This window comes from Lissotriton helveticus, chromosome 5_1 (assembly GCF_964261635.1).
Source record: "Lissotriton helveticus chromosome 5_1, aLisHel1.1, whole genome shotgun sequence".
Classification (NCBI taxonomy): Eukaryota; Metazoa; Chordata; class Amphibia; order Caudata; family Salamandridae; genus Lissotriton; species Lissotriton helveticus.
Genome location: NC_136065.1, coordinates 910,158,324 through 910,184,727, shown reverse-complemented (window position 1 = coordinate 910,184,727; position 26,404 = coordinate 910,158,324). Strand labels below are relative to the sequence as shown.

At 47.8% G+C, this 26,404-nt stretch overlaps 1 protein-coding gene across 5 annotated transcripts in view; it reads left to right on the top strand.

Annotated features, from left to right (window-relative positions):
* DLG5 (discs large MAGUK scaffold protein 5) overlaps positions 1-26,404 on the top strand; it is a 957,981-nt gene that overhangs the window by 868,790 nt on the left and 62,787 nt on the right. For all 5 annotated transcript variants that reach the window (XM_078643375.1, XM_078643374.1, XM_078643372.1 and 2 more), the window contains one exon: positions 16,634-16,743. In XM_078643375.1, coding sequence (XP_078499501.1) covers positions 16,634-16,743 — 110 coding nt within the window. The remainder of the gene's footprint in view (positions 1-16,633; positions 16,744-26,404) is intronic.

Sequence of the window (26,404 nt, the reverse complement as noted above, 5' to 3'; positions counted from 1 at the left end):
ATTGTGTGATTTAACACACAACAGTGTGGTGTTGTAGGTTCTGTTGGCTTTTGCCATACATTTTCTTCCATTGCAGAATGGTTTATAGGGTGCATAGTTTTTTTCCCTATTATAGGGGTTATTCCCCAGGGCATAGAGTTTCATTAGCCCTGTAATTGTTGGGTTTTTTCGGGGTTGTTATTTGAAATCCACGTCTGGTATTAATATACCATTTGATGTGTTTTCTTTATTAAGATTGCAAAGAGTTTTGATCTTTTTTTTTGGCACACTGTTTCCACAACCAGTTTCTGTAGTGGTTCCGTGTTCTGGCGCGAACGGTTTCACAGAAGAAACTGACATCCGCGTGCCGGAGGGGACATGTATGGCTCCACTGACGTCATATCTGGAGATGACATCATCACCTAGCCATACTGACATCACCCGGCACGCAGAGATACCGCTGAAACATTTCCGGATGCAGACTGGTTCCTAGAGAGAATTCAAAGTTAAGGAATCTGCGGCTAGACTGTCTCTCTACCGGATATAGCGTTACCGAAGGTATGTAACTGTTACATTATTCCAGTCTTATATTTCACCATCAATAACAGAAGGTTATTATTATATTGCCATTATATTGCTTTTAAATCAAATATTTTACACATATAGCAGTGATAAATATTTTACAGTTTTCACAAATACTTCAAATCATTCAATTTTACTAAGGAAAATTATTACATGTTTCTGAATACATGTGTATATATGTGTTTAACTTTTGACAGTTCTATCTGACTTAAATCAAAATGTCTTTTGCACAATTAGCCCAAGTGGCCATATCTGAATTCATTGTTGAATCAAAAATACTAACAAGTCAACTAACTAAAGAAAAACACCACATAACTTATAACCCTAATCAGCCTGACCTTTATTAATTTTAACTATGTTGACACTTTTGTGTAGAGAGTACCCTAACTAAAATCCTGCTTACGTTTCAGGTGAGGCATGGAATAAGCCCCACTGGGCTAGATCTAATTAGCTCTCTTTCATCCAATATGAATTCCAAAAAATCTGCAATCAAAAATTCAAACAAAGCCCATTAAAAAAACATAAATTTATTGTAATTAAAATTCTAACTTATCTTGATTATTCTCATACATGAGGGACCTCATAAGGAACATAAAATTAATATTCGTTCATGGTTTTAGCCTAGGTGTACTTCTAATTCTTCGTCAAGATTAAGTCCAGAGGGATGCAGGGTGTTCTACCTGATGATCAGTTTAGATTCTAATCTTCTTCGCTCTTGTACTCTGTTGCCCCCTCTCTCGCTGATCGGGTTCCTGTCCAATACACAAAATGTTAATAAGTTAGTGTTCTGGTTGTGTTGCAATTTGTAGTGCCTGGCAATTGGGTATTGTTTCTCTTCTCTATTTATTATCTCCATGTGTTCTAGCACTCTTTTTTAGCTTTGTGAAAGGTACTTTCGATCTAATATTTGTTGGATGGACCGCTTACTGCGTAGACCACATGATCTGAATTACATGTTTAATATTTTGTTATCTTACATGGCTAGGGATCTGTAGATAACTTGATTGTTTTGCAATTCTGGCTATATTTACAAGCTTTGCATGTACAGCAAGTATAAAAGCCTTGTATTTATTTTATTGTTAGATCTTATTAAGCCCTGACTTAAGGTATATTTTAAGGACCTGGCCTTCCTGAAAGTAACTTGTGGATTTTCACCTAAATGTTTTGCTAAATCAGTCGGTTTTTAAGACTTCCCAAAACTTTTTGATACTACATTTAACTTCCCAAGCCTGTCCATGAAAAGAGGGAAATAACCTCACTACTTGTCTTTCTGTTTGACTTTCAGCACTGGAGGTTAAGAGTTCTTCTCTGTCACATTTATTCACTTTTTCTCATGCCTGCTTGATCATCTTATTTGAATATCCTCTTTCTGGAAATCTGCCTATTATAATCTGTTTTTCATTTTGAAACCCATCTTCAGAGCTACAGTTTCTTTTAGCTCTTCACAATTCTCCTAATTGGATTCTTTGGATTACATTTTTGGGGTGACCGCTTTCTGCATGCAATAGGTTGTTTACTGCAATTTCCTTACGGAACAAATTGCTTTCCAATCTGTTACCTTTGACTTTTAGCCTCAAATCCAAAAAGTCTATTGTAGTTCTGGGCATGTGGCTTGTGAATGTAAGATTCTTTGTTTGTTTGTTTTTTGTTTTTTTTCTTTTTAGTTTATTTCAGTTTTGCCAGAGAAAAAATATACAGGAGGTTAAAAAACATTAAACCTTCCCCCCCCCACCCCACCACCCCGTTTGTACAAACAAAAAACTTTCATGATTTAAGAAGTTTACAAAATGCAAAAGTCACAAATAAATCGAAGATTTTCTTGGCAATCATGATGAGCTAAGCGTGATCAATAAAACATTTTTTTTTTAAACTTAGAATTAGCTAGCAACTTATAGCTTCTGCCTCCAGCACAGTCAGCCTTAATATATCATTAAAGATCTTGAAATGACGGAGAAAAAGGAGCTTGTCCCCTAATGCCTCGTCTGATTGAGCCATGCGATTAGGTGTTCCCGGACAACTAAGCCCTTCCTTTTTTCCTTACTGCCTTTTTAACATAGATAGCCTTCTCAAGATGACAGGTCGAAACTAGTCGGGCCTGCCACTGAGAAAACAATGGAGGATCCGCATCCACCCATGCAGAAGGTATACAAATTCTCAAAACTGTCATGGCTACAAAGATAAGAGGCCCACCACTCCTGCTAATCTTCTCTTGGGTTCCTAACAAAATAGTCGTGGGAGTTAACTCGATCTCATGAGAGATAACTTTCCTAAAAAAATCCTGTATTTTGACAAGAAGTGGAGTGAGTTTCCGACAGGAAGCGAACGTATGTACTGAATCTATACTAAACTCTGTTCCCCATTTGCCGGCTCTGCTAGGTGTGATGTACAAAAAAAAAAGCGATTTTAAAGAATTGTGCCTGCAGTTTAGCTGAGAGTAGATCACTCTGGGCAGTAAAAGGTACTATGCAGAACCTCCAACTTCGATTGCCATTTGTCTGCTATTTTGGGCAGGTCATCGGGCATTTGACGATTCAGGGTGGAATAAATAAGACCTATTCGAGGTAAAACAGGAGCCTTTAGTTTATTAATAAGGTCTGTTTTTGCAAACCCTGTGGAGTCACCTACTTTTCGAGACAAAAAATCGCTGGTAGCGATATGTTTAAAAACATCTTGGTCCCGCAGTTCGTATTGATTTTTAAGGTCAGCAAATGATTTAATTCCATCGATGATAATTAAGTCACCCAACTTAAATATTCCAGCTTTAAACCAGTCTTGAAGGTAAGATCTCCCAAAAATAGTAGGCACATTGGAATTCAGGTTAATGGGGGAGTAATAATTCAGTCTGCCTAGCCCGTAGATCCTACGTATGTTGGAGAAGACTTTGAAAACACTTATCGGAGTTTTAAATCGGACTCGTTTGTAGTACCCAAAGGACGTTTGTCGCAGAAGACAGCCACAAGCCTCTTTCCCTAGTAGTAATTGGAAGGGCGACGGGGACCCAATAGTTGAGATAAAGGAGTGTTCGTCTAGCAATTCCCTGCTGTACTGTAGGACCGAGGCCCAATAATATAATGTTATGTTGGGAAGTGCCCATCCACCGCTCTCCCTGGGAAGAGACAGTTGTTTAAATACTCGTTTAGGCTGAGAGTACGCCCAAACAAATTGTGTAAAAATGTGTTGAAACCTCTGTAACATAGTTTTGTTGAACTCTAAAGGAATGGCCCGAAAGAAATAAAGTAACTTAGGGAAGTAAGTCATCTTAATGACATTGCATTGCCCCACTATGGTCAGATGCAAGTTGTTGATCCGGTGGAGTGCTCTTAGTATCTGCTGCCAATGGGATTAGATTTTCTGCCACAATCTCATCAGTGTTTGCAGCCACAGTTACCCCCAGATATTTTGCCTTCGAAACAACCCGCCTATCTACCCAGTTAATTTCTTTGTTTAAAATATTCTGGGATTTATTTGTATTAAGTGCGTACCCTGAGATTTTCCCGAACTCTTGAGCCTCCAACTCCAATGCTAAAATAGCGCTCTCTGGCTCCGGGGTTACTTCAGCTAGGTCATCAGCTTAAGCCATGATTTTAGTGTCCCCTCCAGATCAACTCACTGCCTGGATTGCTGAGTTGTTTTCTATCTTCTTAATCAGAGGATCTATATATCGGGCGAAAAGCAATGGGGAACAAGGGCACCCTTGGCTGGTGCCTCTTGAAATTTCAAACTGCTCGGTTAGTCTCCCATTTATCGATACCCTAGCTGTAGGGTTAAGATATAGGGCTTGAATTATCTTAGGACCAAAGCACATCCTTCTCATAACGCCCCAGAGAAACTGCCAGGAGACCCGAACGGACGCTTTTTCAGCGTCTAATAAAATTAGCGACATCAGGTCTCCTGTTACCTGAGCCACGCCAAATAAGGTAATGGTCCGTCGTATGTGCTCGGTTGTGCCCTTCTTGGAAGTAAACCCGTGTTGTCTTTCCGACACTAGGGATTCGATCATTGAAAAAAGTCTAACTGCAAAAATTTTAGAGAAAATCTACGAATCGCATTTGATGAGAATGATCAGCCTATATGATCCCATTTCTAATGGTGATTTATCTTGTTTAGGGAAGATAGCAATTTTAGCGTTCGACTAGGAGGCAGGTGAAGCCCCGTCGAAGATGGAGACTACCAAAGAAGTAAAGATAGCCTTTATTTGGGGAGCAAAGATTTTATAAAACTCAACAGGCTTGCAATCGACCCCTGCGATCCAACTCCCTTCTGGCAGGCTAGCCAAAGCCTCAGCGATATCCTCCCAGGACGGGGAAGTCCTCAAGTTGGTCACAGGCTTCCGGGCTAAGTTAGGATAGAGTGATTACTTTTAAATATTTAGTGATCTCTTCCTCTCTCAAGTCTGTTGGGTTGTTATTCTCTTCTGAGTAAAGATTTGAGTAAAACTCTCGGAATGCCCTTTGGATTTTAGTTGGGTCATTGGTCTCCACTCCAGTTGTTGGGAGTTGGATCGCGAGTATTTAGTTTGCTGTGGCCTGCTGTCTGGTTCTAAAAGCCAAGTGATGGCCAATGAGATCACTGTACTCATAATTTTGTTCATGTGTTGAAGCCCACTTAGTTGCTATCTTTTCCGAGAAGACAGACCCAATTTCAGCCTTACGAATTGTCTCTTCAAGTTGGGCAGATTCTATACCCGCCCCTATGTGAACTGCTTGAATTAGTTTTTCCTCTGCTTTTTTTTAGCTTGTCCTGGAGTTCAGATACCAGTATTTTTCCTTTCTTATTTTTATTTATCGAAAACCTGAGGGTCTCTCCTCTGATGCTAGCCTTTAATGTATCCCATACGTCATAATTGAGGCTGACCCTACATTTAGTTCGAGAAAGTCTTGAATCCATGCCTGCATGTGTGTTCGATAGCCTACATCTTGTAGTAAAGCTTTCTCGAAACTCCAGTTCGGGATCTCCCTCCAGTTTCCAAGCCCCCCAATATTTATAATAAGTGGGTTGTGGTCCGACATAAAACGCGGGGCAATATAGATAGAACAATCATGAAGCAGAGCGGATGAAACCAAAAAATAATCTAACCTAGCTATGGAGCGATGCGGGCAGAAAAGTAGGTTTAACGGGTATAACTCCGCAATGTAGGGTTTAAGCTAGCCTGCATGTCACTAAGCCCATGAGATTGTATTAAACTTAATATTGCTTGGTATACTTTGGGCTTCCTGCCAGCATAAACCCATTGATCATCAGCTTTCCAATTGCAAGGTAGATTAATATTAAAGTCGCCACAGATAACAATTGGAGAGGGCCAGTGGGCAAGTTCACCTGTGATCCAATTAATTACCCCGGCGTCATCTGTGTTGTTTCCATAGATGGAGCATAAAGTAAAGGAAAATTTTGGGGGTAAACAACACTCCGCTATCACCCATCTTCCCAAAGGATCGGATTTCACACGGATAGATCTGAGAGGATATCTGTTTTCAACCACAACCCCTACACCTTTTATTTTAGCGCCTTGTGTTGTCCCCCCTATAACTTTATATCCCAGTGACTTCAAAAGATGTTTTTGCGATCCTTCGATGCACGTTTCCTGGAGGCAAACAATGTTTGTCCCCAGAGAGCGCAAACCCTGTGCAACTTTTTCTCTTTAGGGCATCGTTCAGCCCACAGATGTTGACCGATACAATTCTAAGGGTGCTAAATGTATTTATTTAAATGTTTTTGGCACTTCCACCATTTTGAACAGAATACTGATTGTGTTCCCAATTTAATCAAAGATGCAGGAGAGAGCCCTGAGGTTTTCCTCGCCCTAGTTGACCCATTTTGAATTGTTTTTCCACTTTTTCATCATTTTTTAACCCTTTCAAAACACTCCGCTTTAAATGCATATTTGTATTAACAAGTACTTTTAACAAGTTGCTGAAAACAAACAAGTGTCCTTAGTCCGTCCATCTCATAACAATTTCCGAACTCTCCCTCCCCAGCCCACCCCCCCATATCTTAGAGTAATCAGATGTGAATCTCCACCGCTAAGCCACGCCATAGAACTATATATAGAATTACGGTTATGTCTGTTCGTACAAAAAGCAAGAGATACACACCCAGATGCATATCCAACGTCAAAAGCCTATTTGCATAATCCTATTAATGATTCACTCGATGAAACAACTAAAAGCTACATGTGAATGCCAGAGAAGGTTAGTCAAAAAGAGAAAGAAGAGGCATAAATGAGAAAAAGAAAAAAAAGCCTATAGGGAAAACGTAGAGACTTTTAGCATCTTCTCAGAGGCAGAGGTGTAGTCAACTACAATTTAGCTCTGGCCCCTTTTTGATTTGATGTCCTCCAGGTATTCTCCAGTCTTAATCTCTGACAGGAAGATTCGGGAGCCCCGTTTAAGATAACTTTCAGTCTGGCAGGGTTCATTAAGTACACTTGAGCTCCGAGCTGTTGGAAAGGAGAGATTAATTGATGCAAGTGCCACCTACGCTCTACTGTATGGTGGTAAAAATCAGGTTTAGCAAGAAAATGTACGCCATTAGCCCCTTAGGGGAATTAGGACGGGCTTGGTCATAGATCAACTGCTTGAGGAGGAAGTTTTCGAAGTATACCAGTAACGCCCTTGGTTTTCCACCAGAGAGACTGCTGTTGTCGCGTCATTGTTTTAGGTTAAAAGGAAAACAATGAGCCCGCTGCACTTCATGATCCAAGTTCCAACTCAGTTGGTCAGGAAAGGATTCTTGCAGGAGTTTCACCATGTAGCGTCTTGGATCCTCGCCCTCCACTCCTTCTGGAATTCCAAGTAGGCGGAGATTATTCCTACGCTGACTATTTTCCTGTTCTTCCATTTTCGTCATTAAATCCGTTAGACAAGCAGCATTAGCGGAACCTTGGTCTTTTACAAAGAAAACTTCCGTCTCCAGACTATGTACGGCCTTCAACCATAGTGACATGATCGCTTATGTCAGTACAGATTTTATTCAGTTTCCTCATGCCCCCTTGTAGGTTTTCGATTGTCAGAGCGAACCTCCTCTTGAAATTCTTTTATTGAGGCTAAGATGAAAGCTAAGGAGGGTTCTGCTCCGTCTGCTGAATCAGTCTTTGCACACTCCCAGAGTGGTGCATGAATGGCATCCTTGTCCTAGCTTTTTGTCTTCTTTAGGCGTTGCACTGTTCCTGTGTCTATAGGGGATTCGTCGCTACTGCCTGTGCTTGAATTAGGGCCACCCTCTTCGGTAGTAATCCCAGAGCCATCAGACACCGAGTAGAAGTTTTCACCACCTAGCTCCCGAGTGCAAGGGATTTTGGGTCCAGAATTGGCTGCCAGGCTCCGGATATAGTTGTCAATGCCGGTATCAGGGTGGGTAAGCACTTCCTCTGGGAGACCAGGTGTTAGAGCAGATTCAAGCGTTTGGACAGTAAGGTCCAAAGATGTCTGGTTTCCCTGTTCAACTGGAACCTCGATATTTCCTTATATAGATAAATGGATAGGCATTATTCGTTCTTCGGGGGTGTCCCATTGTTCGCTTGGAGTCCCCATCTCTGCGGGTTGAACTGCCGTACGAATTTCCTTTGGTGTAACTATTTTTTGTAGTAGGGCAGGGTCTCTTTGTTTAACCAGAGGTGTGCCTTCAGCCATATTCTCAAGGGGGTGTGTGGAATTGAGCGTGGAGTCTATCACACAGAGTGGTGTCTTAACTCCTGAAAACAATTTAGCTACAGAGGGGTGAGATCCTACAGTTTCCTTTTGGGCTCCACCTCCCCCTCCCAAGTCTCCCAGTTATCTTCTTATTAATACTGACCTACCATTTACCTGTAGGTAGATTCTCTGCCAGTCCAGCGTCTCCGGGATCGGTGTTAGCCTGGGCAATTCTTGTTTTGCTGCCTTTGCCTGTTTTGCCACCCCTGGTCGTCATGATCCGATTCCGCTGATTCCTCTCACTCGGCCGTATTACCAAGTTAATAGCAGCTGAAGCGGATACCAATGAAACAATGTATCACACCAGCCAGCAGATAAATAATCCCTTAAGCGTTCTCGCAAAAACTAGCACCCCGCGTGCACTTTCGAAATTTTCGGCTTTTTTGGCGTTCACTATGTGAAGTTCAACTGCAGCCGACTGGAAGTACAGAACGGTAACCAACGGTCCGCTCGAGTTCTACATCAACATCAGCTTCCAGAAACAGGGCACATAGCCGATAACCGATGTGCCTGGCGTGAGCGGCTGCGTGGCGTGAAGCTCACACTGACTCTATCTTCAATTCAATGAGTTATGATTTGGTATATTAACAAAGTATATTAACAAAGTCACAGGCTTGTTCTTGATCTCCCTTCAAAATACAGAAAATGTCGTCAATATACCATACCCTTAGGACAAAATGGTTATCAAAATGACAGATGTCACCCCCCTGTGAGGCCCGTTGGTTCTTCAGTGCCGCCTACAAAGGCCGAGTGGCTGCATCCAGAGGCCCACACCCGGTGTGCGACGGGGGTTCCTCCGGCGCCCCGCGGCCTGCTTGGACTACGCTCCTGTGCCAGTGGCTCACCATGACGAGGGGGGGCAATAGCGGCAACACTTCAAAACAAGGCACTATAGACAAATTCACGGGGCCGGGGCCGCAGGAGGCTCGCAGGGACCGGGCCCTGACAACGCGGCCCTCATGGCTGCTATCACGCAGTCCAGAGACATGTTAGACGCAAAAATTGGGGCCGTCGGTGCGGATGTTACCCTGCTTCGACAAGACCTGCGCAATGCGGTGGCCCGCATTACCGAAACCGAGACCAGAATCACCGAGGTAGAGGATGATGTGGAGGGCATACAGAAGGGCCTCGCGCTCAGGGTTGAAGACGCAGAAGGTCGGGCCCGTAGGAACAATCTACGCTTTGTAGGATTTCCGGAGGATAGCGAGAAGGGCGATATGGTGGAATTCCTGACCCGTTGGTTGGAGGGGTGGCTCCCCCCGGATTCCCTGTCGCGCTGCTTTGTGGTTGAGAGGGCGCACCGAGCACTACTCCCGAAGCCACCTGTGGGTGCCCGTCCTCGGCCCGTGATCGCCAAACTGCTCAACTACCACAATCGGGATGTTATCTTGCGATAGGCATGAGCGAAGGAGCCCCTGATGTATGACAATCAAAAGATCCTCATCTTTCCTGACTATACTAAGCTAGTGCAGCAACAAAGGCAATCCTTCACTGCGGCAAAGGCGCGCCTGCGAGATCTGAAGATTCAGTACGCCCTGCTTTACCCAGCTCGCCTCCGAGTCGTCTTCCAATCCCGGACACAATTGTTTAACTCACCAGAGGAGGTCTTTGCTTGGACAGATGAAACAGTTCGCATTAGGGTGCATACTCCTCCAGGTAGAGACTCTGACTCTTCATCTACTGGCGGACCTCCGAGAACTCCCCGGAGGTCACGCAGCAGAAGCAACTGGCGTTCGCGCTCCCAGAAGAGTCAACCTTCCCGCACTGGAGAGGCCGGGGCGGCAGAAGAGGTGGATAATCCGACATCGGCGTCTTGAGGCCCCGCGCTACGCCGCACATCCTGGCCCTGGGGCTCAGAAACTTTCCCATTTGAACGTGGCTATCCCGGAATCAAAGTTTTTGCTTGTGACTTCCCATTTAACTGTGTGCTCCGTGTAGCATGTATACATGGGGGTTGTGGGCTGGGGAATGCCTGTAGGAGGGCGGACGTACCCACGGGGCTGTTGGGTCAGTTGGGTAAGGGGTAGGTAAAATTAGAGTGGGTAGTTGGTGGGGATCCATTGGGGTAGTAGGTACCTGGCCTCCCGTTGGGGGCTGGCGATACCCTATTCCGCGACAGGTACTTCCATGTTTGTGAGGTATGGGGTGGGGGGGTGGACGGGTAGTTGCGGGTTTGGGTGGGGGGGCTGGAGGGATGGGGGTGCAGCGGGAGGGGAGCGGGGGGGTAGGGGGCGGAGGGGGATGTTGGGGTACCTTGTTCTAACACAGTGTCTATTCGTGTCCGCTTAACTTCCTATGTGTGCGTGCAATCTATGACACCCAGGGCCTTGCTGTACGTGCCCCCTGATGGCGGGTGACACCCATGACACAGAATCCCCGCTGGCTTCCCTGCGAGTCGTGAGCAGGAATGTACGGGGGATGCTTGATAAGATCAAGAGAGGTGCAGTCTTGCGGCTGGGAAAGAGAGAAAAGGCGGACGTGCTACTCCTGCAGGAGACGCACCTCCTTGGGTCCAAGACTCTGAGCTTACAGCGTTACGGTTATAGGCAGGTGTATCATGCTGGATTTGTGCGAGGGTAATGGGGGGTTGCGATCCTTGTCCACCATAGAGTGTCCTATTCACACGAAACACAATGGGTGGACAGCCATGGCCGATATGTCTTCGTCAAGGGGAAGGTGGGGAGTGAATCTGTGGTCTTCGGAAGTGTGTATGCCCCACCTCCACTGCAGGAAGCCCTAGTTGAGAAACTGTTTGATGTGTGGGCTGAAATCCCGACCGTGTTGGCGATAGTAGGGGGTGACTGGAATGACGTGATGAATGGGAGCATGGATCGCCACAGACCGGGAGGGGGCCCCCTGGCTGATACCTCGACTAGATTGAAAGGCAGGTGCAGGGGATGGGCTGGATTGATGCATGGAGATATCAACATGCGCATAGCCGTGAATACACTTATGTTTCAGCAGTCCATGGGTCGTTCTCTAGACTCGACTACTTGTTCGTCCCCCAGAGTTGGATAGAGCGGGTGGCCTCCACTTCCATTCTCCCACGCGGTTTGTCCGACCACTCCCCGGTCTTGTTGGACCTCCACCTAGACAGGAGATGGCAGCCTTTTAGATGGCGTCTCTCCACCTGGCACTTGCAGCAAGTAGGTTATCAGTCGCATATGAGGACCTCCATAGCCCATTACTGGGACGAAACTGACAGGCCGGAAACTGACGCGGTGACCCTCTGGGAAGCCTTAAAACGTGTGCTCCGTGGGGTGGATATTGCCTGGTGTGCCGCAGCCCGAGTGGCCCGAAGGGAGGCTATCACTGATGCGGCACATAGGGTCCGAGATCTAGAGGAAAAGTGTACGACTGGGGATGAGGCCGATGCCGTGGGACAATTGCTCCTGCAGCAGCAATCATACACCTCCTTGCTGATGGACGAGGCTCGCCAGCTCTGGTTGGCTACACAAAGTAGGATCTACCAGTGGGGGGACAAATCCAGCGCCATGCTTTACAGGCTCTGCCAGTCTACGTTCCAGGCGCACTCCTTGCCGGGCCTATGTGATGAGGCGGGTGAAGCGGTGACGGCCCCACCAGCTATTGCGGCCAGCTTCGCACGCTACTACGCGACCCAATATACTCCTCGGGAGTCGCTTCCGGCGGAGGACGTGGACACATTCCTCGCGGATCTCCCGCGCATCTCCCGTCACGGGCGCTGTCGGATGAGGGACGTGCCAAGCTTGACCTTCCATTGTCGGCCGAGGAGCTGGGCACGGCACTAGGAGAGCTGAACACTGGCAAGGCCCCGGGCCCCATGGCTTTCCCTCAGTTCATGAAGATGTTTCATCTCCAGTTGGGGACCTATTATAAACGAGCGTTAGAGGCGGCCAGGGACAGTGGGCGCCTTCCGGCAGACTGGCGACATGCCGAAATTGTGGTGTTCTGTAAACCTGGGAGGTCTCCTAAGCACCATGAATCTTACAGGCCGATCTCGCTCCTGAATGTGGAGGCGAAGTTGCTGGCAAAGGCCTTGGCTAATCGTCTGCTCCCCTACATAGCGGATCTGGTTCACCCGGACCAGGCCGGATTCATGGCTGGTAGGGCGACGCGCCACAATATCAGGCGTGCTCAGGTGATGGTGGAGGCGGCTCGAGCAGCCGGGCTTCCGGCGGCGCTTCTCCTAGCAGACATTGACAGGGCGTTTGACTCCCTGAGTTGGGTCTACCTACGTGCCCTCCTGTCTCGCCTGAACTTGGGGCCCCGATTTCTTTCCTACATACAATTGCTATACACCGACTTAACGGCGTCCGTGAGAGTAGCGGGAGCGGTGTCCAACCCCTTCCCTATAGGCCGGGGCACCCGCCAGGGCTGCCCCCTCTCGCCCTACCTATTCGCCCTAGCGATGGAGCCACTTGCGGCATGGGTGCGAATGGACGCACAATTGCGAGGTGTGGAATTGGTGGCGGGACCCTCTGACAGAATAGCGCTTTATGCCGACGATGTCCTTTTTTTTCTTTCGGACTTCAATAGGTCGGGCCGAGAGTCCTGGAAATTATGCGTGTCTTTGGTGAGGTGTCGGGCCTCTGCCTGAACCTGCGGAAGTCTACGCTATGGACCCTGGGAGATCGCGGGGGTCTGGGGCCCTGGGCGGATGTCTTGCAGGAGGCTACTGGAGGCATTAAATACTTGGGGATATTCCTGACGGACGTCCCGGGGATCTCGTGGGCTCGCAATGTACTGCCTGTGTGGGATCGTGTGCGCTCGGACATGACGACATGGTCCAGAATGCCCCTGAATGTCTACGGCAACTCTGCCATATTTAAGATGGTGGCTCTCCCACGCCTACTGTACCAGCTACAGAATCATCCGTACTCTATTCCACTGCAATGGTTTCGTCGAGTGAACTCGGCACTGAGCCAGTTCCTCTGGGCGGGTGGGGTAGCGAGAGTGGCACTTCGCACGTGTTTTCTCTCCACTTACTGCGGGGGGCTGGCCATTTCGGATATTCTGTCCTATTAGCAAGCGTCCCACCTGTTGGTGCTAAACGAATGGTGGTATGGAGATCGAAGCGATCCGGCCTATGCCCTTGAGAGGTTTCTGATGGACCCAGCAATGCTGCACACCATCTTGTACTCGGCGGCGGCGCGGAAGAGGCTTCCGGAGGTCACACAGGTGATCTTTCGGGTGTGGCGCGGTGCGCTGCGCCGCATGGGATGGTGGAACAAATTGACGAGGGAGACTCCCCTCTGGCACAATGGGCGACTGCCGGCGCTGGCATCCCTGAAAGGTTTTAGCGGCTGGGACGCAATAGGTATATCTGCCCTGGGCCACGTAATGACAGGCACAGCTTTTAAGACGTTCCAGGCCCTGCGAGAGGAATATGAAATGCCCCCAACACAGTTCTTTCGCTATCTACAGCTCCGACACGCCCTGTCTCCCTCCCTGGTCGGTCTAGACTCCTTGCCCGAATTCATCCCGCTGGAGGCTAAGGTCTTCATGGGTGAGATAGGCACGAAGAAAATTTCCAGTATATACCAAACGTTAATCACGCATTGCTCCTCTTCTCTAGATACTCTGAGATCTGCTTGGGAGAGGAACATAGGAGACCTGGAAGAAGAGGACTGGAGGGAAGCCTTGACTTGGAGGCCCCGAGGGGGGCAGCAATAGCGGTTCGCCTGCGCTTTATCCAATTTAAATACTTGCACAGGGCCTACTATACTAGGGACAGATTGTGGAGGGCGGGCCTGATAGCCTCCCCTGATTGCTTGCGGTGTGGCCGCGCGATTGGAACCTTTGTACATACGGTGTGGGCGTGCGATAAGCTGGTGAGATTTTGGACTGGTGTCTGGGACTGCCTGTCTGAAGTGTTGGGATGGGACCTCCCCCGCTCCCCGCAACTGGGCCTCTTGCTTGCTGCTATTGGGCCTTACAGTGGCCAAACGTGATATCGCCCGAGCCTGGAAGGACCCAAGGGCTCCCTTGCTGGGGGTGTGGAAAAGGGGATTAGACTTCTGTATGGGGCTGGAGCGTCCGGTGTTCGTTGCCAGGGGCTGCCCCCGAAAACACTTTAAAATTTGGAAGAGGTGGGCGGAATATAGAGGGTTGCGGCTGGAACCGCCAGCGAGTCATGAGGTTGATGACGGACACTCGCTTTTGGACCTGGGGTGAATGGATCCACGCACGGACTTTGCTATTAAACTGTATTAGCTATTGGACCACGCTGACACTGTGAGGGGCTAGGGGTGGGATCCGGGAGGGTGGGAGACTAATGGGATGGGAGTTTGGGGGATGGGAGTTCAGGGGTGAATGTTCCTATTGAATATTGCTTGTACTGCCTGAGGATGATGCTTATCTTTTGCACGCTACATCTCTGGTGTTCAGAGAGTAGTGCCGTCTTTGCAATACTTCAACACCCCGAAATTAAAATAATAAAAATTGTTTTGAAAAAAAAAAAATGACAGATGTTACTCACGACCTGTTCCTCCCACCAGGCCAGGTACAACCTGGAATAACTGGGGACGAAGCAGGTCCCCATTGCCATCCCCTGGGTTTGTCTGTAAACTTGTTTATCAAAAATGAAAAAATTATTGGTAAAGCTTATACGCATCATATCAAGAAGCATTTCAGTGTGGAATATATAGGAAAGAGATCTTGCTCTCAAAAAATGTTGGCAGGCTCCGATTCCTAGCTCGTGAGGAATGCATGTGTACAGACTATTTACTTTGAGGCACATTAGTGATCTAATTAATTAACCTTAAACAAAAATCTCCCATATCTTTAATGGACAAGGGGAGAGATACAAATGGCCGCAAAAAGAAATCTACATACCTAGAGGTATTTTCAAGCAAGCTCCCTCTTAGGGAGACAGTGGGTCTACCTGGCAGGTGTACATTATCTTTATATAATGTAGGCAAAAGGTACATTGCTGGAAGTTTTGGAAATATGCAGGTTAGGAACTGATATTCCTCCCATTCTATTAAATTCGTATCCCTCCATACTCTTTGTTCGTAATCTCATATTTTTGTCTAGTAGATAGTTCATATTTATTGATATCATTCAATTGCTTATATCCTTCATTTAAATACATTTCTGTTGAGAGCACAACTACATTTCCACCTTTGTCAGATTTCTTAATCACAATGTTATTACATTTTAATTCCCTTATCGCATCAAAATGTACGTTTTTCAAATAATTTCTGACAAAAGCTTTTTTCTTGTCAACTCATACATTTTTTAGTCCCACCTCTTTCAAATGTGTCAATAGCATCATTAACTGACTGTGGCGTGAACATTGATTTTGGTTTAAATCCACTAGTGTGACTCAAATCCATACCTATTTTATCATTCACTAAATTTATAAAAGGATCTTAAATAAAATTGTAATTTCCTTCTAATACATTCACAGTGTGTATTAAATCAATATTGCTTATTTTCAAATTAGTGGGTCTTTCTTCGATATTACTATTAACCAATGGACATTTGGTAGCATACCATATTTTGGTTTCAATTTTCCTGTAAAATGAAGCATATCAATACAGTTTTAGTGTAGTCAAAACCTGAGGAAAGGCAAAATGATAAACCTAAGGATAAAACTTCAATTTGTTGGATTGTAAGGGTAATATTGGAAAAATGTATCACTGTTTTTTTGTCCTCCATTTTGCCGATCTCTGCCTTCATGTTTTTGTTGCATTCCTACCAGGCTTTCTCTGCTGTCTTGCTTCTTTGTGTTTCCTTTGTTGCTTCCTTTGCCTGTGCGTCCCTGTTTGTTTGTAGTGATAATCTTCTGTGGGTCATAAGGTTGAACCCACATCAGGGCCTACACTGACTACATGGGGCGAACATTGCAAACATAGTTGGCAGGTTATGCCCAGACGTGGGTCCCTTGATCACTTTGTCACTAGATTCACGCTAGCGTAGCTGATGAGGGCTGTTACCCAAAAAACGGTCCCAGGATGCTTGTTTCTCATCCAGGGAGGACCTGGCCTGACAGTTCGGGCTGGACTTCTCCCATGAGGAACAGGGCCAAGACTGAATTTCATGTGGCTGGGTCTGAACTGGGGTGGCGAAGTGAGCAGAACGATAATGGATTTAACCCAGATCTAATAGTGACTGGGAGTGAGTGTCTGAAAAGTTTCAGTGCTCCCTCCATCCTCTTATTGTGTTTGTCTTTGATGTATGATCAAGTTCCACTGAAGGCTACTGTATCAACACTGCCACGTAGTATCATGTTATGTTTATGTATTTTTATTATAGCAGTTCTTTTCAACTGGTAACCTTTATGAGCGTGACATAGTTTTGCATTTACATTTCAAAATGTTTTGGATTCAAAAGTAAAGGATAATAGGAATGCCCATTTGACATGTTTTGTAATCGCTTGCTTTTTTGTGTGTTTGTAGGACTGTCATTGTTTGCTGGATATCGGGCCACATGCCATTGAACGATTGCACAGCATTCATATATATCCCATCGTTCTGTTTATCCGCTACAAAAGCGCTAAACAAATCAAGTATGTGTTTGCCATTTACATAAGCTATTTTATGTTTAAGATCAGTGTTTCATAATGAGTTTTGTATTGTTTTATGGCTCCCTTTTCACCTTCTTATTTTAAACCACAGAACATATTTGTCAGTTATATCCTGCCTCTGAATGTGGGGTTCAAAGCAGAAAGTATGGTTTCTGTAAGGGGAAAATAGTACCATCCCTGAAAGTAGCAGGATCACAGCATGGTAATGCTATTTTTAGGGATACAGAAAGATTTAGCTGGTTTCAAGATTAACTATTTAAAATTGTACATTCAGATCCAAGCGCCCGGAGGGCTCCTTGGGATGTTGTGCTCCGACTTGATCCCTTCACCTTGACCCGCCTTCCTGGACTACTGGTGCCCGACCCCATCCTGGATCTCCAGCCATAGGTTAACTTGGGGTACCGTGCGAATCGCTTAATGCTGACTGCGACCCTGACAGAGGTGGTGGTCTCCTCATTCTCTATTGTGATCTGAGTCCTCTTAGCGTGGCCTGTGGTCTTAGACCTTTGCTACTCCGGGGCCTCATTGGAGCGGGCATCTGTGACCTGCATTGCTCTTCACCTGTGCCCTACATCCTACAGCTGAGACCATATCATAGAGTTACCTTCTGGGACTGCCTCCTCGCGGGAACTGCGCGAAGCTGCTGGAGAGGGCTGTGTGGGGGGCACCCATTAGGGGGCAGACAGTGGCTGCCCGCAGAAGCGACCAGACTAGGTCCGGCGCGGCCTGTGTGTGGGCTGCCCTCACGCCTGCCCGCCTTGAAGACAAACAATGTTCATAATAGTGGCGACAGGGGACCCTTCGTTCCTCGGAAGCAATACTATTATAATTGCGGTCCACGACGAGCGCATCCTATTTGCCGATTCCTATAGCTCTACATCACTAATACCCGACACCGTCTACTGTCACTCATATTGACCCGAGACAAGCTGCAGGGTACCAAGCAGAGCACACTGGATCGCTACGCAGGGGCGCAGGCGGCGGAGCCAGCAGCCCCGTCCTCTACTGGCGCAGACAACGTTGCACTGATGCCGGCGATAACCTAGTCTGGCGACGCCTTAGAGGCCAAAATCGAGGCAGTGGGATCGGACGTCATGCTGATTCACCAGGATCTCCGCAAGGCTGTTGACAGGATAAGGGAAGCTGAGACCCGTATATCTACTACAGAGGACACAGTTGCATCTCTCCAAAAGAGGGAATCCTCCTTGGAATCCATCACAAAGGATCTTGCGATCAGGGTGGAGGATGCCGAGGGCAGGGCTCGAAGGAATAATCTTCGCTTTGTGGGCTTTCCCGAGGGCTGCGTAAGCAACAACATGAGCAGTTTCTTACCACATGGCTTGCGGAATGGATCCCTCAGTCGTCTCTGTCCCAATGCTTTATTCTCCAATGTGCTCACTCCACCTTGATGCAGAAGCCTCTGCCCGGGGCCAGACCACTGTCCATTATCGCCAGGCTCCCCAACTTCCATGATAGGGATGCCATCCTTGCGCAGGCCAGATTGGCTGGCAAACTCCACTATAACTCTCATTCCATTTTAATTTTCCCTGACTATACGAGACTGGTGTAACAACGCCAACAGTCATTCACAGGCGCGAAGGCCCTGCTCCGAGACTTGATGATCCAATATGCCTTGCTTTTCCCAGTCCGGCTGCAGATTAAAAGTTGCGCACGCTGTTCTTCGATACCCCCAAGGAGGTCTTTGCCTGGACGGATGAGAAGCAGAAGCTTAAATCGCACACCCCACCGTCTATTGACTCGGAGTCATCCTCTGGAGAAGCTGCATGAAAGACTGTCAAAACGTAAGAGAAATCAAACCGTAGATCACGCTCACGGTGGCGATCCAAATTGCGGGGGGCATCCAGCTCCAGAGTGGAAGAAGACGAACATGAACTAGCACAGTCATGCAACGGAGACTGAGGGTTGTGAGTACGATATATGTTTGGCTGATTAAACATTTCATGGCCTCCCTGGGACTTCCCCCCTGTGACTCGTCTCTCAGTATCTGAGAACATTATCTTTGCATGGGGATGGTTTACTGGGGATCCATTGGTTTGGGGCAGTTCTCTGCCCCTGTTGAGGCAGCAGTAGAACCTCAACTGCGACAGATACTTAAACCGTTATGAGGTTTGGGGTGAGTTAGGAGGGGGTGGGAAGGGGTTCGATGAGTTGTGTTGTCATACTGTGCCGTGTTTTTCTTCATGCCTTTAATTTTCATGCCATGCAAGGCACCCTGTTCTCTATTTATTCTCCATATCATACCATATGTCAGACCCTGCTGGTAGGCTCCATGTAGTGAGCTGGAATATAGGGGGGCACTGGACAAAGTCAAAAGAGGGGCGTTTTATCGGCATGCTTAACGTGCTTCAGCAGATGTCCTGCTACTGCAAGAAACTCACCTTTTGGGTTCCAAAGCGCCATACCTCTCTCAATTTGGCTACATCCAGGTCTTCCATGCAGGATTTACCAGGGAATCCCGTTGGGTGGTGGTCATTATTCAACGGATAGTTCCCTTTACACATGCTAAAACATGGTCTGACCCCCAGGGCCGCTATGTAGTTGTGACTGGTACATTATATGGTGGAACTTGTACATTTGGTAGTGTTTATGCCCCCTCCCTCCCCCCACTTGTCTGAAACATTTGTGGAATGCCTGAATAAGATGATGTTGAAGATTCCCAGGGGCCTCTCTATTGTCGGTGGTGACTGGAAGGACTTCTTGATATTTGCTCAGTATAGAAGGAGGTCGCGTGGTGGACTGGAGCCACTCAGTGACACACACCTACAGACACTGGTGCGAGATATGGGCTGGGTGGATATGTGGCGACAGTAACACACGATAGTACAAAGCTACACATACTACTCTACAGTACACAATTCGTTCTTGCGCTTAGATTATATATTTCTACCGGCGACTTACTATTATCGGATTGCGGATGCAGATATCCTACCTAGAGGCCTACCAGATCATTCTCCAATAACGTTGACATTGCGGCTGGACATAGCCCGCTCTTCCTTCCGATGGCGCCTTTCGACGCGGCATCTTCATGATCCACAAAATAAGACCTACATGTATCAGGCCATTACGGCTTGTTTTACTGAAAATCTGGGAACTGTGAGCTTGGCGATGACCATCTGTGAGGCTATGAAGCCAACCCTTAGGGGTGCTGACATCTCTTTCTGCGCCGCTCAACGAAAAAAGCGCTGGGAAACATTGTTTCAGGCTGAGGCTCAAATACTTGATCTAGAGCGATGGAGTTGAGATGTAGGCAGTAGACAAACTCGCGGTCAGCTCCTCTTCGCGCAACAAGTATACGCTAATGTTCTGCGGGATGAGGCCAAGCAGGCTTGGCTGGCCTCAAGCAGTCGAAGATATCAGTGGGGGGACAATTCGTGCTCTCTCCTACATCGCCTATGCCAGTGGGTGACTCACCCACTAACAACACCTGATATTTTGGGTGAGGATGGTCAAACGATGACGGATCCAGCCCAGCTTGTGTCCAGCTTTGCGACGTATTATGCCGATTTATATACCCCTAATGATTTGTTACCTGAATCTGTGATTTCTCGCTTTATAGAGGATCTACCCCCAAAGCCCTATCGGATACGGCACGGGTGTACCTGGATGCTCCCTTAATAGCTGAGGAGCTGAGTCCGGCCATCACAGACTTGCGCGCGGGCAAGGCTCCTGGTCCAAACGGTTTCCCATGCAAGTTTGACAAACTCTTTCAGTCCCCGTTCGTTACTCACTATCTGGAGTCGGTGAACGTAGCCCTCGAGGAAGGGAGACTCCCATCAGACTGGTGACATGCCGAAAATGCAATATTTCTTAAACCCGGCTGACCTCCAGATAAACACTCATCATACCGTCCCATATCACTGCTAAATATGGAGGCTAAACTTTTGGCCAAAGCCATTACCAATTGTATCCTCCCCTCTATGTCCGACCTGGTTCATCCAGACCAGGCAGGCTTTATGCCTGGTGTTAGGGTGTAGGCGGTCTCCCTGGTCCTGTTTCTATGGCCATGCATAGATAGGTCACATGACTGGCGTGGTCTCTGTGATCGAGTTAAAAAGGAGCTCGTACGTCTTCTCCTCTGCTTGGTTTCTTTGCCTCGTCAGTAGTTCACCACTTACGGAGTCTCTGTTTGCTGTCTGTTTGTTCTTGCGGGATCACTGGCGCCTCGCCTGTTTTTTCCTCCCTCGTTGCACAGCCGGTTCGGGAGTCCGGTGATGTATCGACATTTGGTTCCTGAAATTGGTGACTCGCGCCTCGGAGTCCTGGAGAGCGGATTTGAGCGAGGTTTCGAGTGTCTCTTCTTGTGCTCTGTTAGTTAGGATCGTTATTTAATAGTCAATACGTCACTGCGTGTTGATTTACGGCAACTTCCTGGAACTTTGTATTCTCTCCACGGCGTTGTGTGGAGTTTTGGGTGTTTTTACGAACACTGCCTTTCCCGGCAGTTTTCGAGTTTCTTTGTTTTTGGGGAATTAGTAAGTGGCCACTTATTTAGTATTTTAGGGAGACCTTAACACCAGTGGATGTTTTTTTTTTTATGTCGGTAGACTTTTTCCCCCTTATGATTATTTTTTATCCTTGTGTGCTTGAACATTGGATCTAAGGACAAAGTTACAGAACTATTTGTATCGGATGTTGATTCATTGGATCCTGAAGACTATACAGTCTGTGGGCAGCCATCCAGAACTGGTAAGAGAGACTATAGTCAGTTATTGTTAGTGCATGGCTATAGAAATATATAAACCTTGTGTGTATCAGTATTTCCCCTTATTTGAGAATTACTGTTCGTTTTCTTTTCTAGGTGCAGTTGTAGTGTTTTGCTCAGGAGACTGAAAGGCTGAGTCTACCCCTGGTGTTCTTTCGGCGGCATTTTCCTTGTTTTTCTCCCACCCTCTCCCTGTGCCCAAGTGAATAGTGCACTGTGTGATATTCCAGTGTACTTTACTTGGGTGTTGGTAGAGGAATGGGAACATCCTCGTTACTGCAGTGTTGGGCATAGCGTGGAGGTGAAAACTGACAGAAAACCAAGCCCACGAATTATTACACTGCCCGGACGAGTATGGATGAGACAGGAAATCCGACGGGTGGGGACAATGGCCCTACTTTACAGGACTTGATGGGTGCCATTACGACTCTGCTGTCACAAGTACAGGACCTGAGAGAGGAAAATCTGGGGTTGCGACAGGAGCTTAGTATGGTAAAGACCAGAGATCAGACCAGAGCTCAAGGTCCCATAGTACAGCCCGCTACCTTTCAGTTTGATAGGGGGTCGGGCAGGGTGCTAGTGGTGGGACTCCTATAGCAGTTACTGTGATGACTCCAGTCCCTGTGCCATTGGCGGCAACAGAAAGGTTTTCAGGTGACAGTAATAAGTACAGTACATTTATGAATTAGTGTCACTTACATTTTATGTGTCGACCAAATGCTTTTCCGGATGATTCCGCTAAGGTTGCGTTCATTATTTCATATTTGGCAGGGACAGCTGCTTTATGGGCAGTCCCATTGATGGATAACGACGACCGGGTAATGTACAACTATCCAGCGAACAGATGCGATGTTTATTCGCTAAACATGCTTTTATGCAGGCTAGTGATGCTGAGTTGCTAAAGTTGCGGCAGGGCAGGCAGGACCTGTTAACCTATATTTCCACGTTTAATCGGCTTGTGTCAGAAACTCAGTGGACAATGGCAAAGAGAACTTCCCTGTTTTATCAAGGGTTGTGCGAGGACTTGAAAGATATAGTATCTCAAGTGGTAGATCCTCCCGATGACTGTGTAGCCTTCATAGATTTGGTGGTGAAATTAAATCATCGGTTGTCGGAGAGGCGTGGTGAAAGGAATCGCTTTCAGGCTTCTCGAACTATGTTGGTCAAATCCGAGGGCAAAACTTCTGTGGAGCAGAAATCAGTACCTGAGCCCATGGAGATAGGTGGGGTTAGAGAATCTTTGTCAAGTGAAGAGAAGTTGATGATTCTCTGTGTATATAAGGAACAGCCAGAACCAGTACGAGCTATCGATGGGACGGAATTGACATCAGGGTCAATCACACGCCAAACCGAGCCTTTGTGTTTGTTATGTGATAATGGTCATTCAGAATCCATTTGTTTTGATTTGATTGATGCCCCTTCTTTTGGTGTGGTCCTTGGGGTGCCTTGGCTGCAGACGCACAATCCCAGGATAGATTGGGTACGGCGAACCGTAACTTTGGACTCTGTTCATTGTTTGCAGTGTTGTTATCAGGTTGCCACTGATTGGGTATCTCCGTTGACCTGTGCCGTAGGAGAGGTTTTGACTGTACCTAACCCTTATGCAATGTTTGGTGATGTGTTTGATAAGGGACAGGCTAACAGACGTTCGAGGCATGTGGGCTGCTAAATTCATATCTTTAGCATAGATCGCCGCCTAGTGTTGGGTCCGGATGATTGCACATTGTTGTCCTGGAAGAGTCTTCGAAGTATCACGAGATAGGTGGCTCCTCCCCTGGACTACAGTGCGCATGGGCATCGACTCCATCCCCAGATTGTTTTTTTCCGCCATTGGGTTCGGATGTGATTTCGACGACTCCTTGTCGGAATCAAAAAAAACTTACTACTTAAGGCCAAAAGGCCTTCGTTCCCTGCGTCGGTATTGTTAGCGTGCGGTCTCGAGCATCATCCCACTCTTCGAGTCGGACTTCTGCGGAGTCAAGTAACTCTTCGGACATCGAGGCCCTCTCGTCGCAGCAAGACCCCGACGACCTTACCATGGAGCGGAGCCCGTTCAAGTTCTGCCCCGTCTGTGGATCTAAATATCCACATATCGATGTGCACCCAGTCTGTAACAAATGCCTCTCGCCGGACCACAACGAAGACAACTGCATGGCCTGCTCAAAGTTCAGGTCAAAGAAAACGCTCAAGCTTCGGCGCGCGGCGCGCCTCGAGGCCCGGCAAGCGGCTCCGGCACCCGACGACATATTCGACGACCCCGCAGAAGAAGGCCGAAGCCATCATCTTCAGATTTCACCCCCGTCGACGGAGGTTGAGGCCGATCCCGAGGAGCAAGTCGAGGAACAAAGCCAAGACCTTGAATACGTCGAGGAGGTAGGGGACGACGAAGAAGTCTATGGGGCCGCGGAAGATAGCTCAGAGGAGGAGCTATGCCCCGAAAGTTACATGATTCAGGCTCAGGTCACGGGATCGCCACTCGGCCTTACCCACGACCCTGCACCGCTATCCCCGGCCCCGCCTTCTGGCCCGGCCACGGACACAACAGCGGAGACGCCATTGCGCGTATCGAAACCGAAACCTTCGGATTCGACAGCACCTAAGATGGCCGACGTCCCATCAAAAACGAAACCGAAACCTACGGCTTCGACAACACCTAAAATGGCCGACGTCCCGTCAAAACTGACGAAGCCTGCTACCTCATCGACTCTGTCGCCCTCCGAAGTCGAAGAAGGCTGTCGAGTCGACAGCGCCGCAGAAGGTGCCCAAGGACCCGTCCTCGAAGAAGGTCGTCCATCAGGTGTCGGTCACGGTTGCGCCGGTTAAATCCACTAAAGCCGTCGGAACAAAGTCTGCTCAAGACATCGACCCGAAGTCCGGAGGCACTACGCATCGGCACAAAGACACCAAATCTACAACAACGGCACCGGCGACTAAGCCTGTAACGGAGGCAAGGCCCGTCGCAACTGAAGATGCATCGGCGGCCACCGCTTCAACGCCAAAGGCCTCCGATGGTACCGGACATACGGCGTCGGTTACCAAACCCTCGCCTTCCTTCACAAAGCAAGTCGCTGACTCCCTCAAACGTATTCAGGAGAAGTCTTCGTCGTCGACGACCCACACGCCGTCGGCTCCGAAACCAGTGGACGTGCCTGCGATGCCTTCGAGCAAGCTTCTCTACGCCCTGCCGCCGAAGGTGGCACCGAAGGCGTTTGCACCCAAATCGGTGCCAAAGGTCACGGAAACGTCGGAACCTTCGACGCAAAGTGGCCGGTCGGATCGACATCAAGCCTCAGAAGAAGAATCTGAGCGTTATATCGATGCCGAAACAGGGAAATTGACTCTCTATAAAAGAAAGATCACTTCCTAACCACTACAATCATATGTCATTCCTCTAAAAAAGAAAAGGCCAGTACAGGACATTCCTGCACTTGTGGAACCTATTCAGCCTCCACCAAGGAGGAGTCCATCACCTTCTCCAAACCAGTCAGGGGGAGAGGAGGATGACCAAAATGACCAGTACAATTTCCCGGACAATGATGACCCTGATGTCCATCAGGACTCATATGACGACACTGGTGACCAGGGAGGCCATCAGGTGGTACAGGACCAACAGGTTTTTGGAGCACGTACATCCCCAACTGAGGATTCAGCGGCATTCAATGCCTTAATAGAGCGGGCAGCTGCAAATCATAATGTGGACATGCATGCTAACCCAGTGGAAGAAGATTTCTTGTTTGACACTTTTTCTGTCTCAGAAAGAACAGTTAAAACCCTTCCTATGCTAAAAGGTGTCCTTAAGCATGCCCCAGAGATCTTTAAAGAACCTACCAGGGCGAGAGTGGTGAACCCACGTATCAAAAAGAAATACAGGCCGGCACCTGGGGACCCTGCATATATTCGGGGACAGTTGCCTCTGGACTCTCTGGTCGTCGCCAATGCCCGCAAAAGGGCGAACTCCCAGACTACGGGTGAAGCTCCTCCCCCAGACAAGGAGTCGAAAGTGCTTGAGGCAGGGGGCAAAAGGGTGGCTGCGCAGGCTGCCAATATCTGGCGTATATCAAACACTCAGGCACTATTGGCGCGTTATGATAGGGCGCATTACGACACCCTAGAACAGCTCCTTCAACACCTACCCGACCAGTTTAAGGAGGGAGCAGAAATGTTCATACAAGAGGGAAAGCTCATTTCAAACGCAGCAATAAAGTGTGCACTTGATGTGGCTGATACAGCGGCTAGGGCGATTAACACTAGCGTCATGTTAAGGCGCCAAGCATGGCTTCGCATATCAGGCTTTAAGCCTGACATTCAAACAACAATACTCAACCAGCCCGTTAATGCTGACAGACTGTTTGGCCCAGATGTGGACACCACCCTCGAGAAAATTAAAAAGGACAATGAGACAGCTAAGTCCATGGGGGCGCTTCAGTCTCAACAGTTCAGGGGGAGCACTTTTCGTCGCTCAGGTGCACGCGGTGTTACCAGAGGACACTTGGGTCAACAAACACAGTTCACGAAAGGTGGCGCACAATCCTCGTACCCCAAACAGAATAGAGGGGGTTACAGAGGTAATAGTTCCAAGGGCAGAGGCAGAGGGAACAACAACTCCCGTTCCTCTGCCGCCAACAAACAGTGACTCTCTGTCACTGCCCCCCGACCATCCAACACCTGTCGGGGGGAGACTCCAGCAGTTCCTGCCAGTCTGGACGTCCATCACCACAGACAGGTGGGTAAGACAGCTTATCCAGTACGGTTATTGTCTGGAGTTAACCTCCACTCCACCCAATATTCCCCCAAGGCAACGTCCTATGTCGGCAGAGCACTTGCACTTATTGCAGCAAGAAGTAGTGGTAATGCTGCAAAAAGGCGCAATCGAGCTCGTACCAGTGGAGGAGGAAGGCACAAGGGTCTATTCCCTGTACT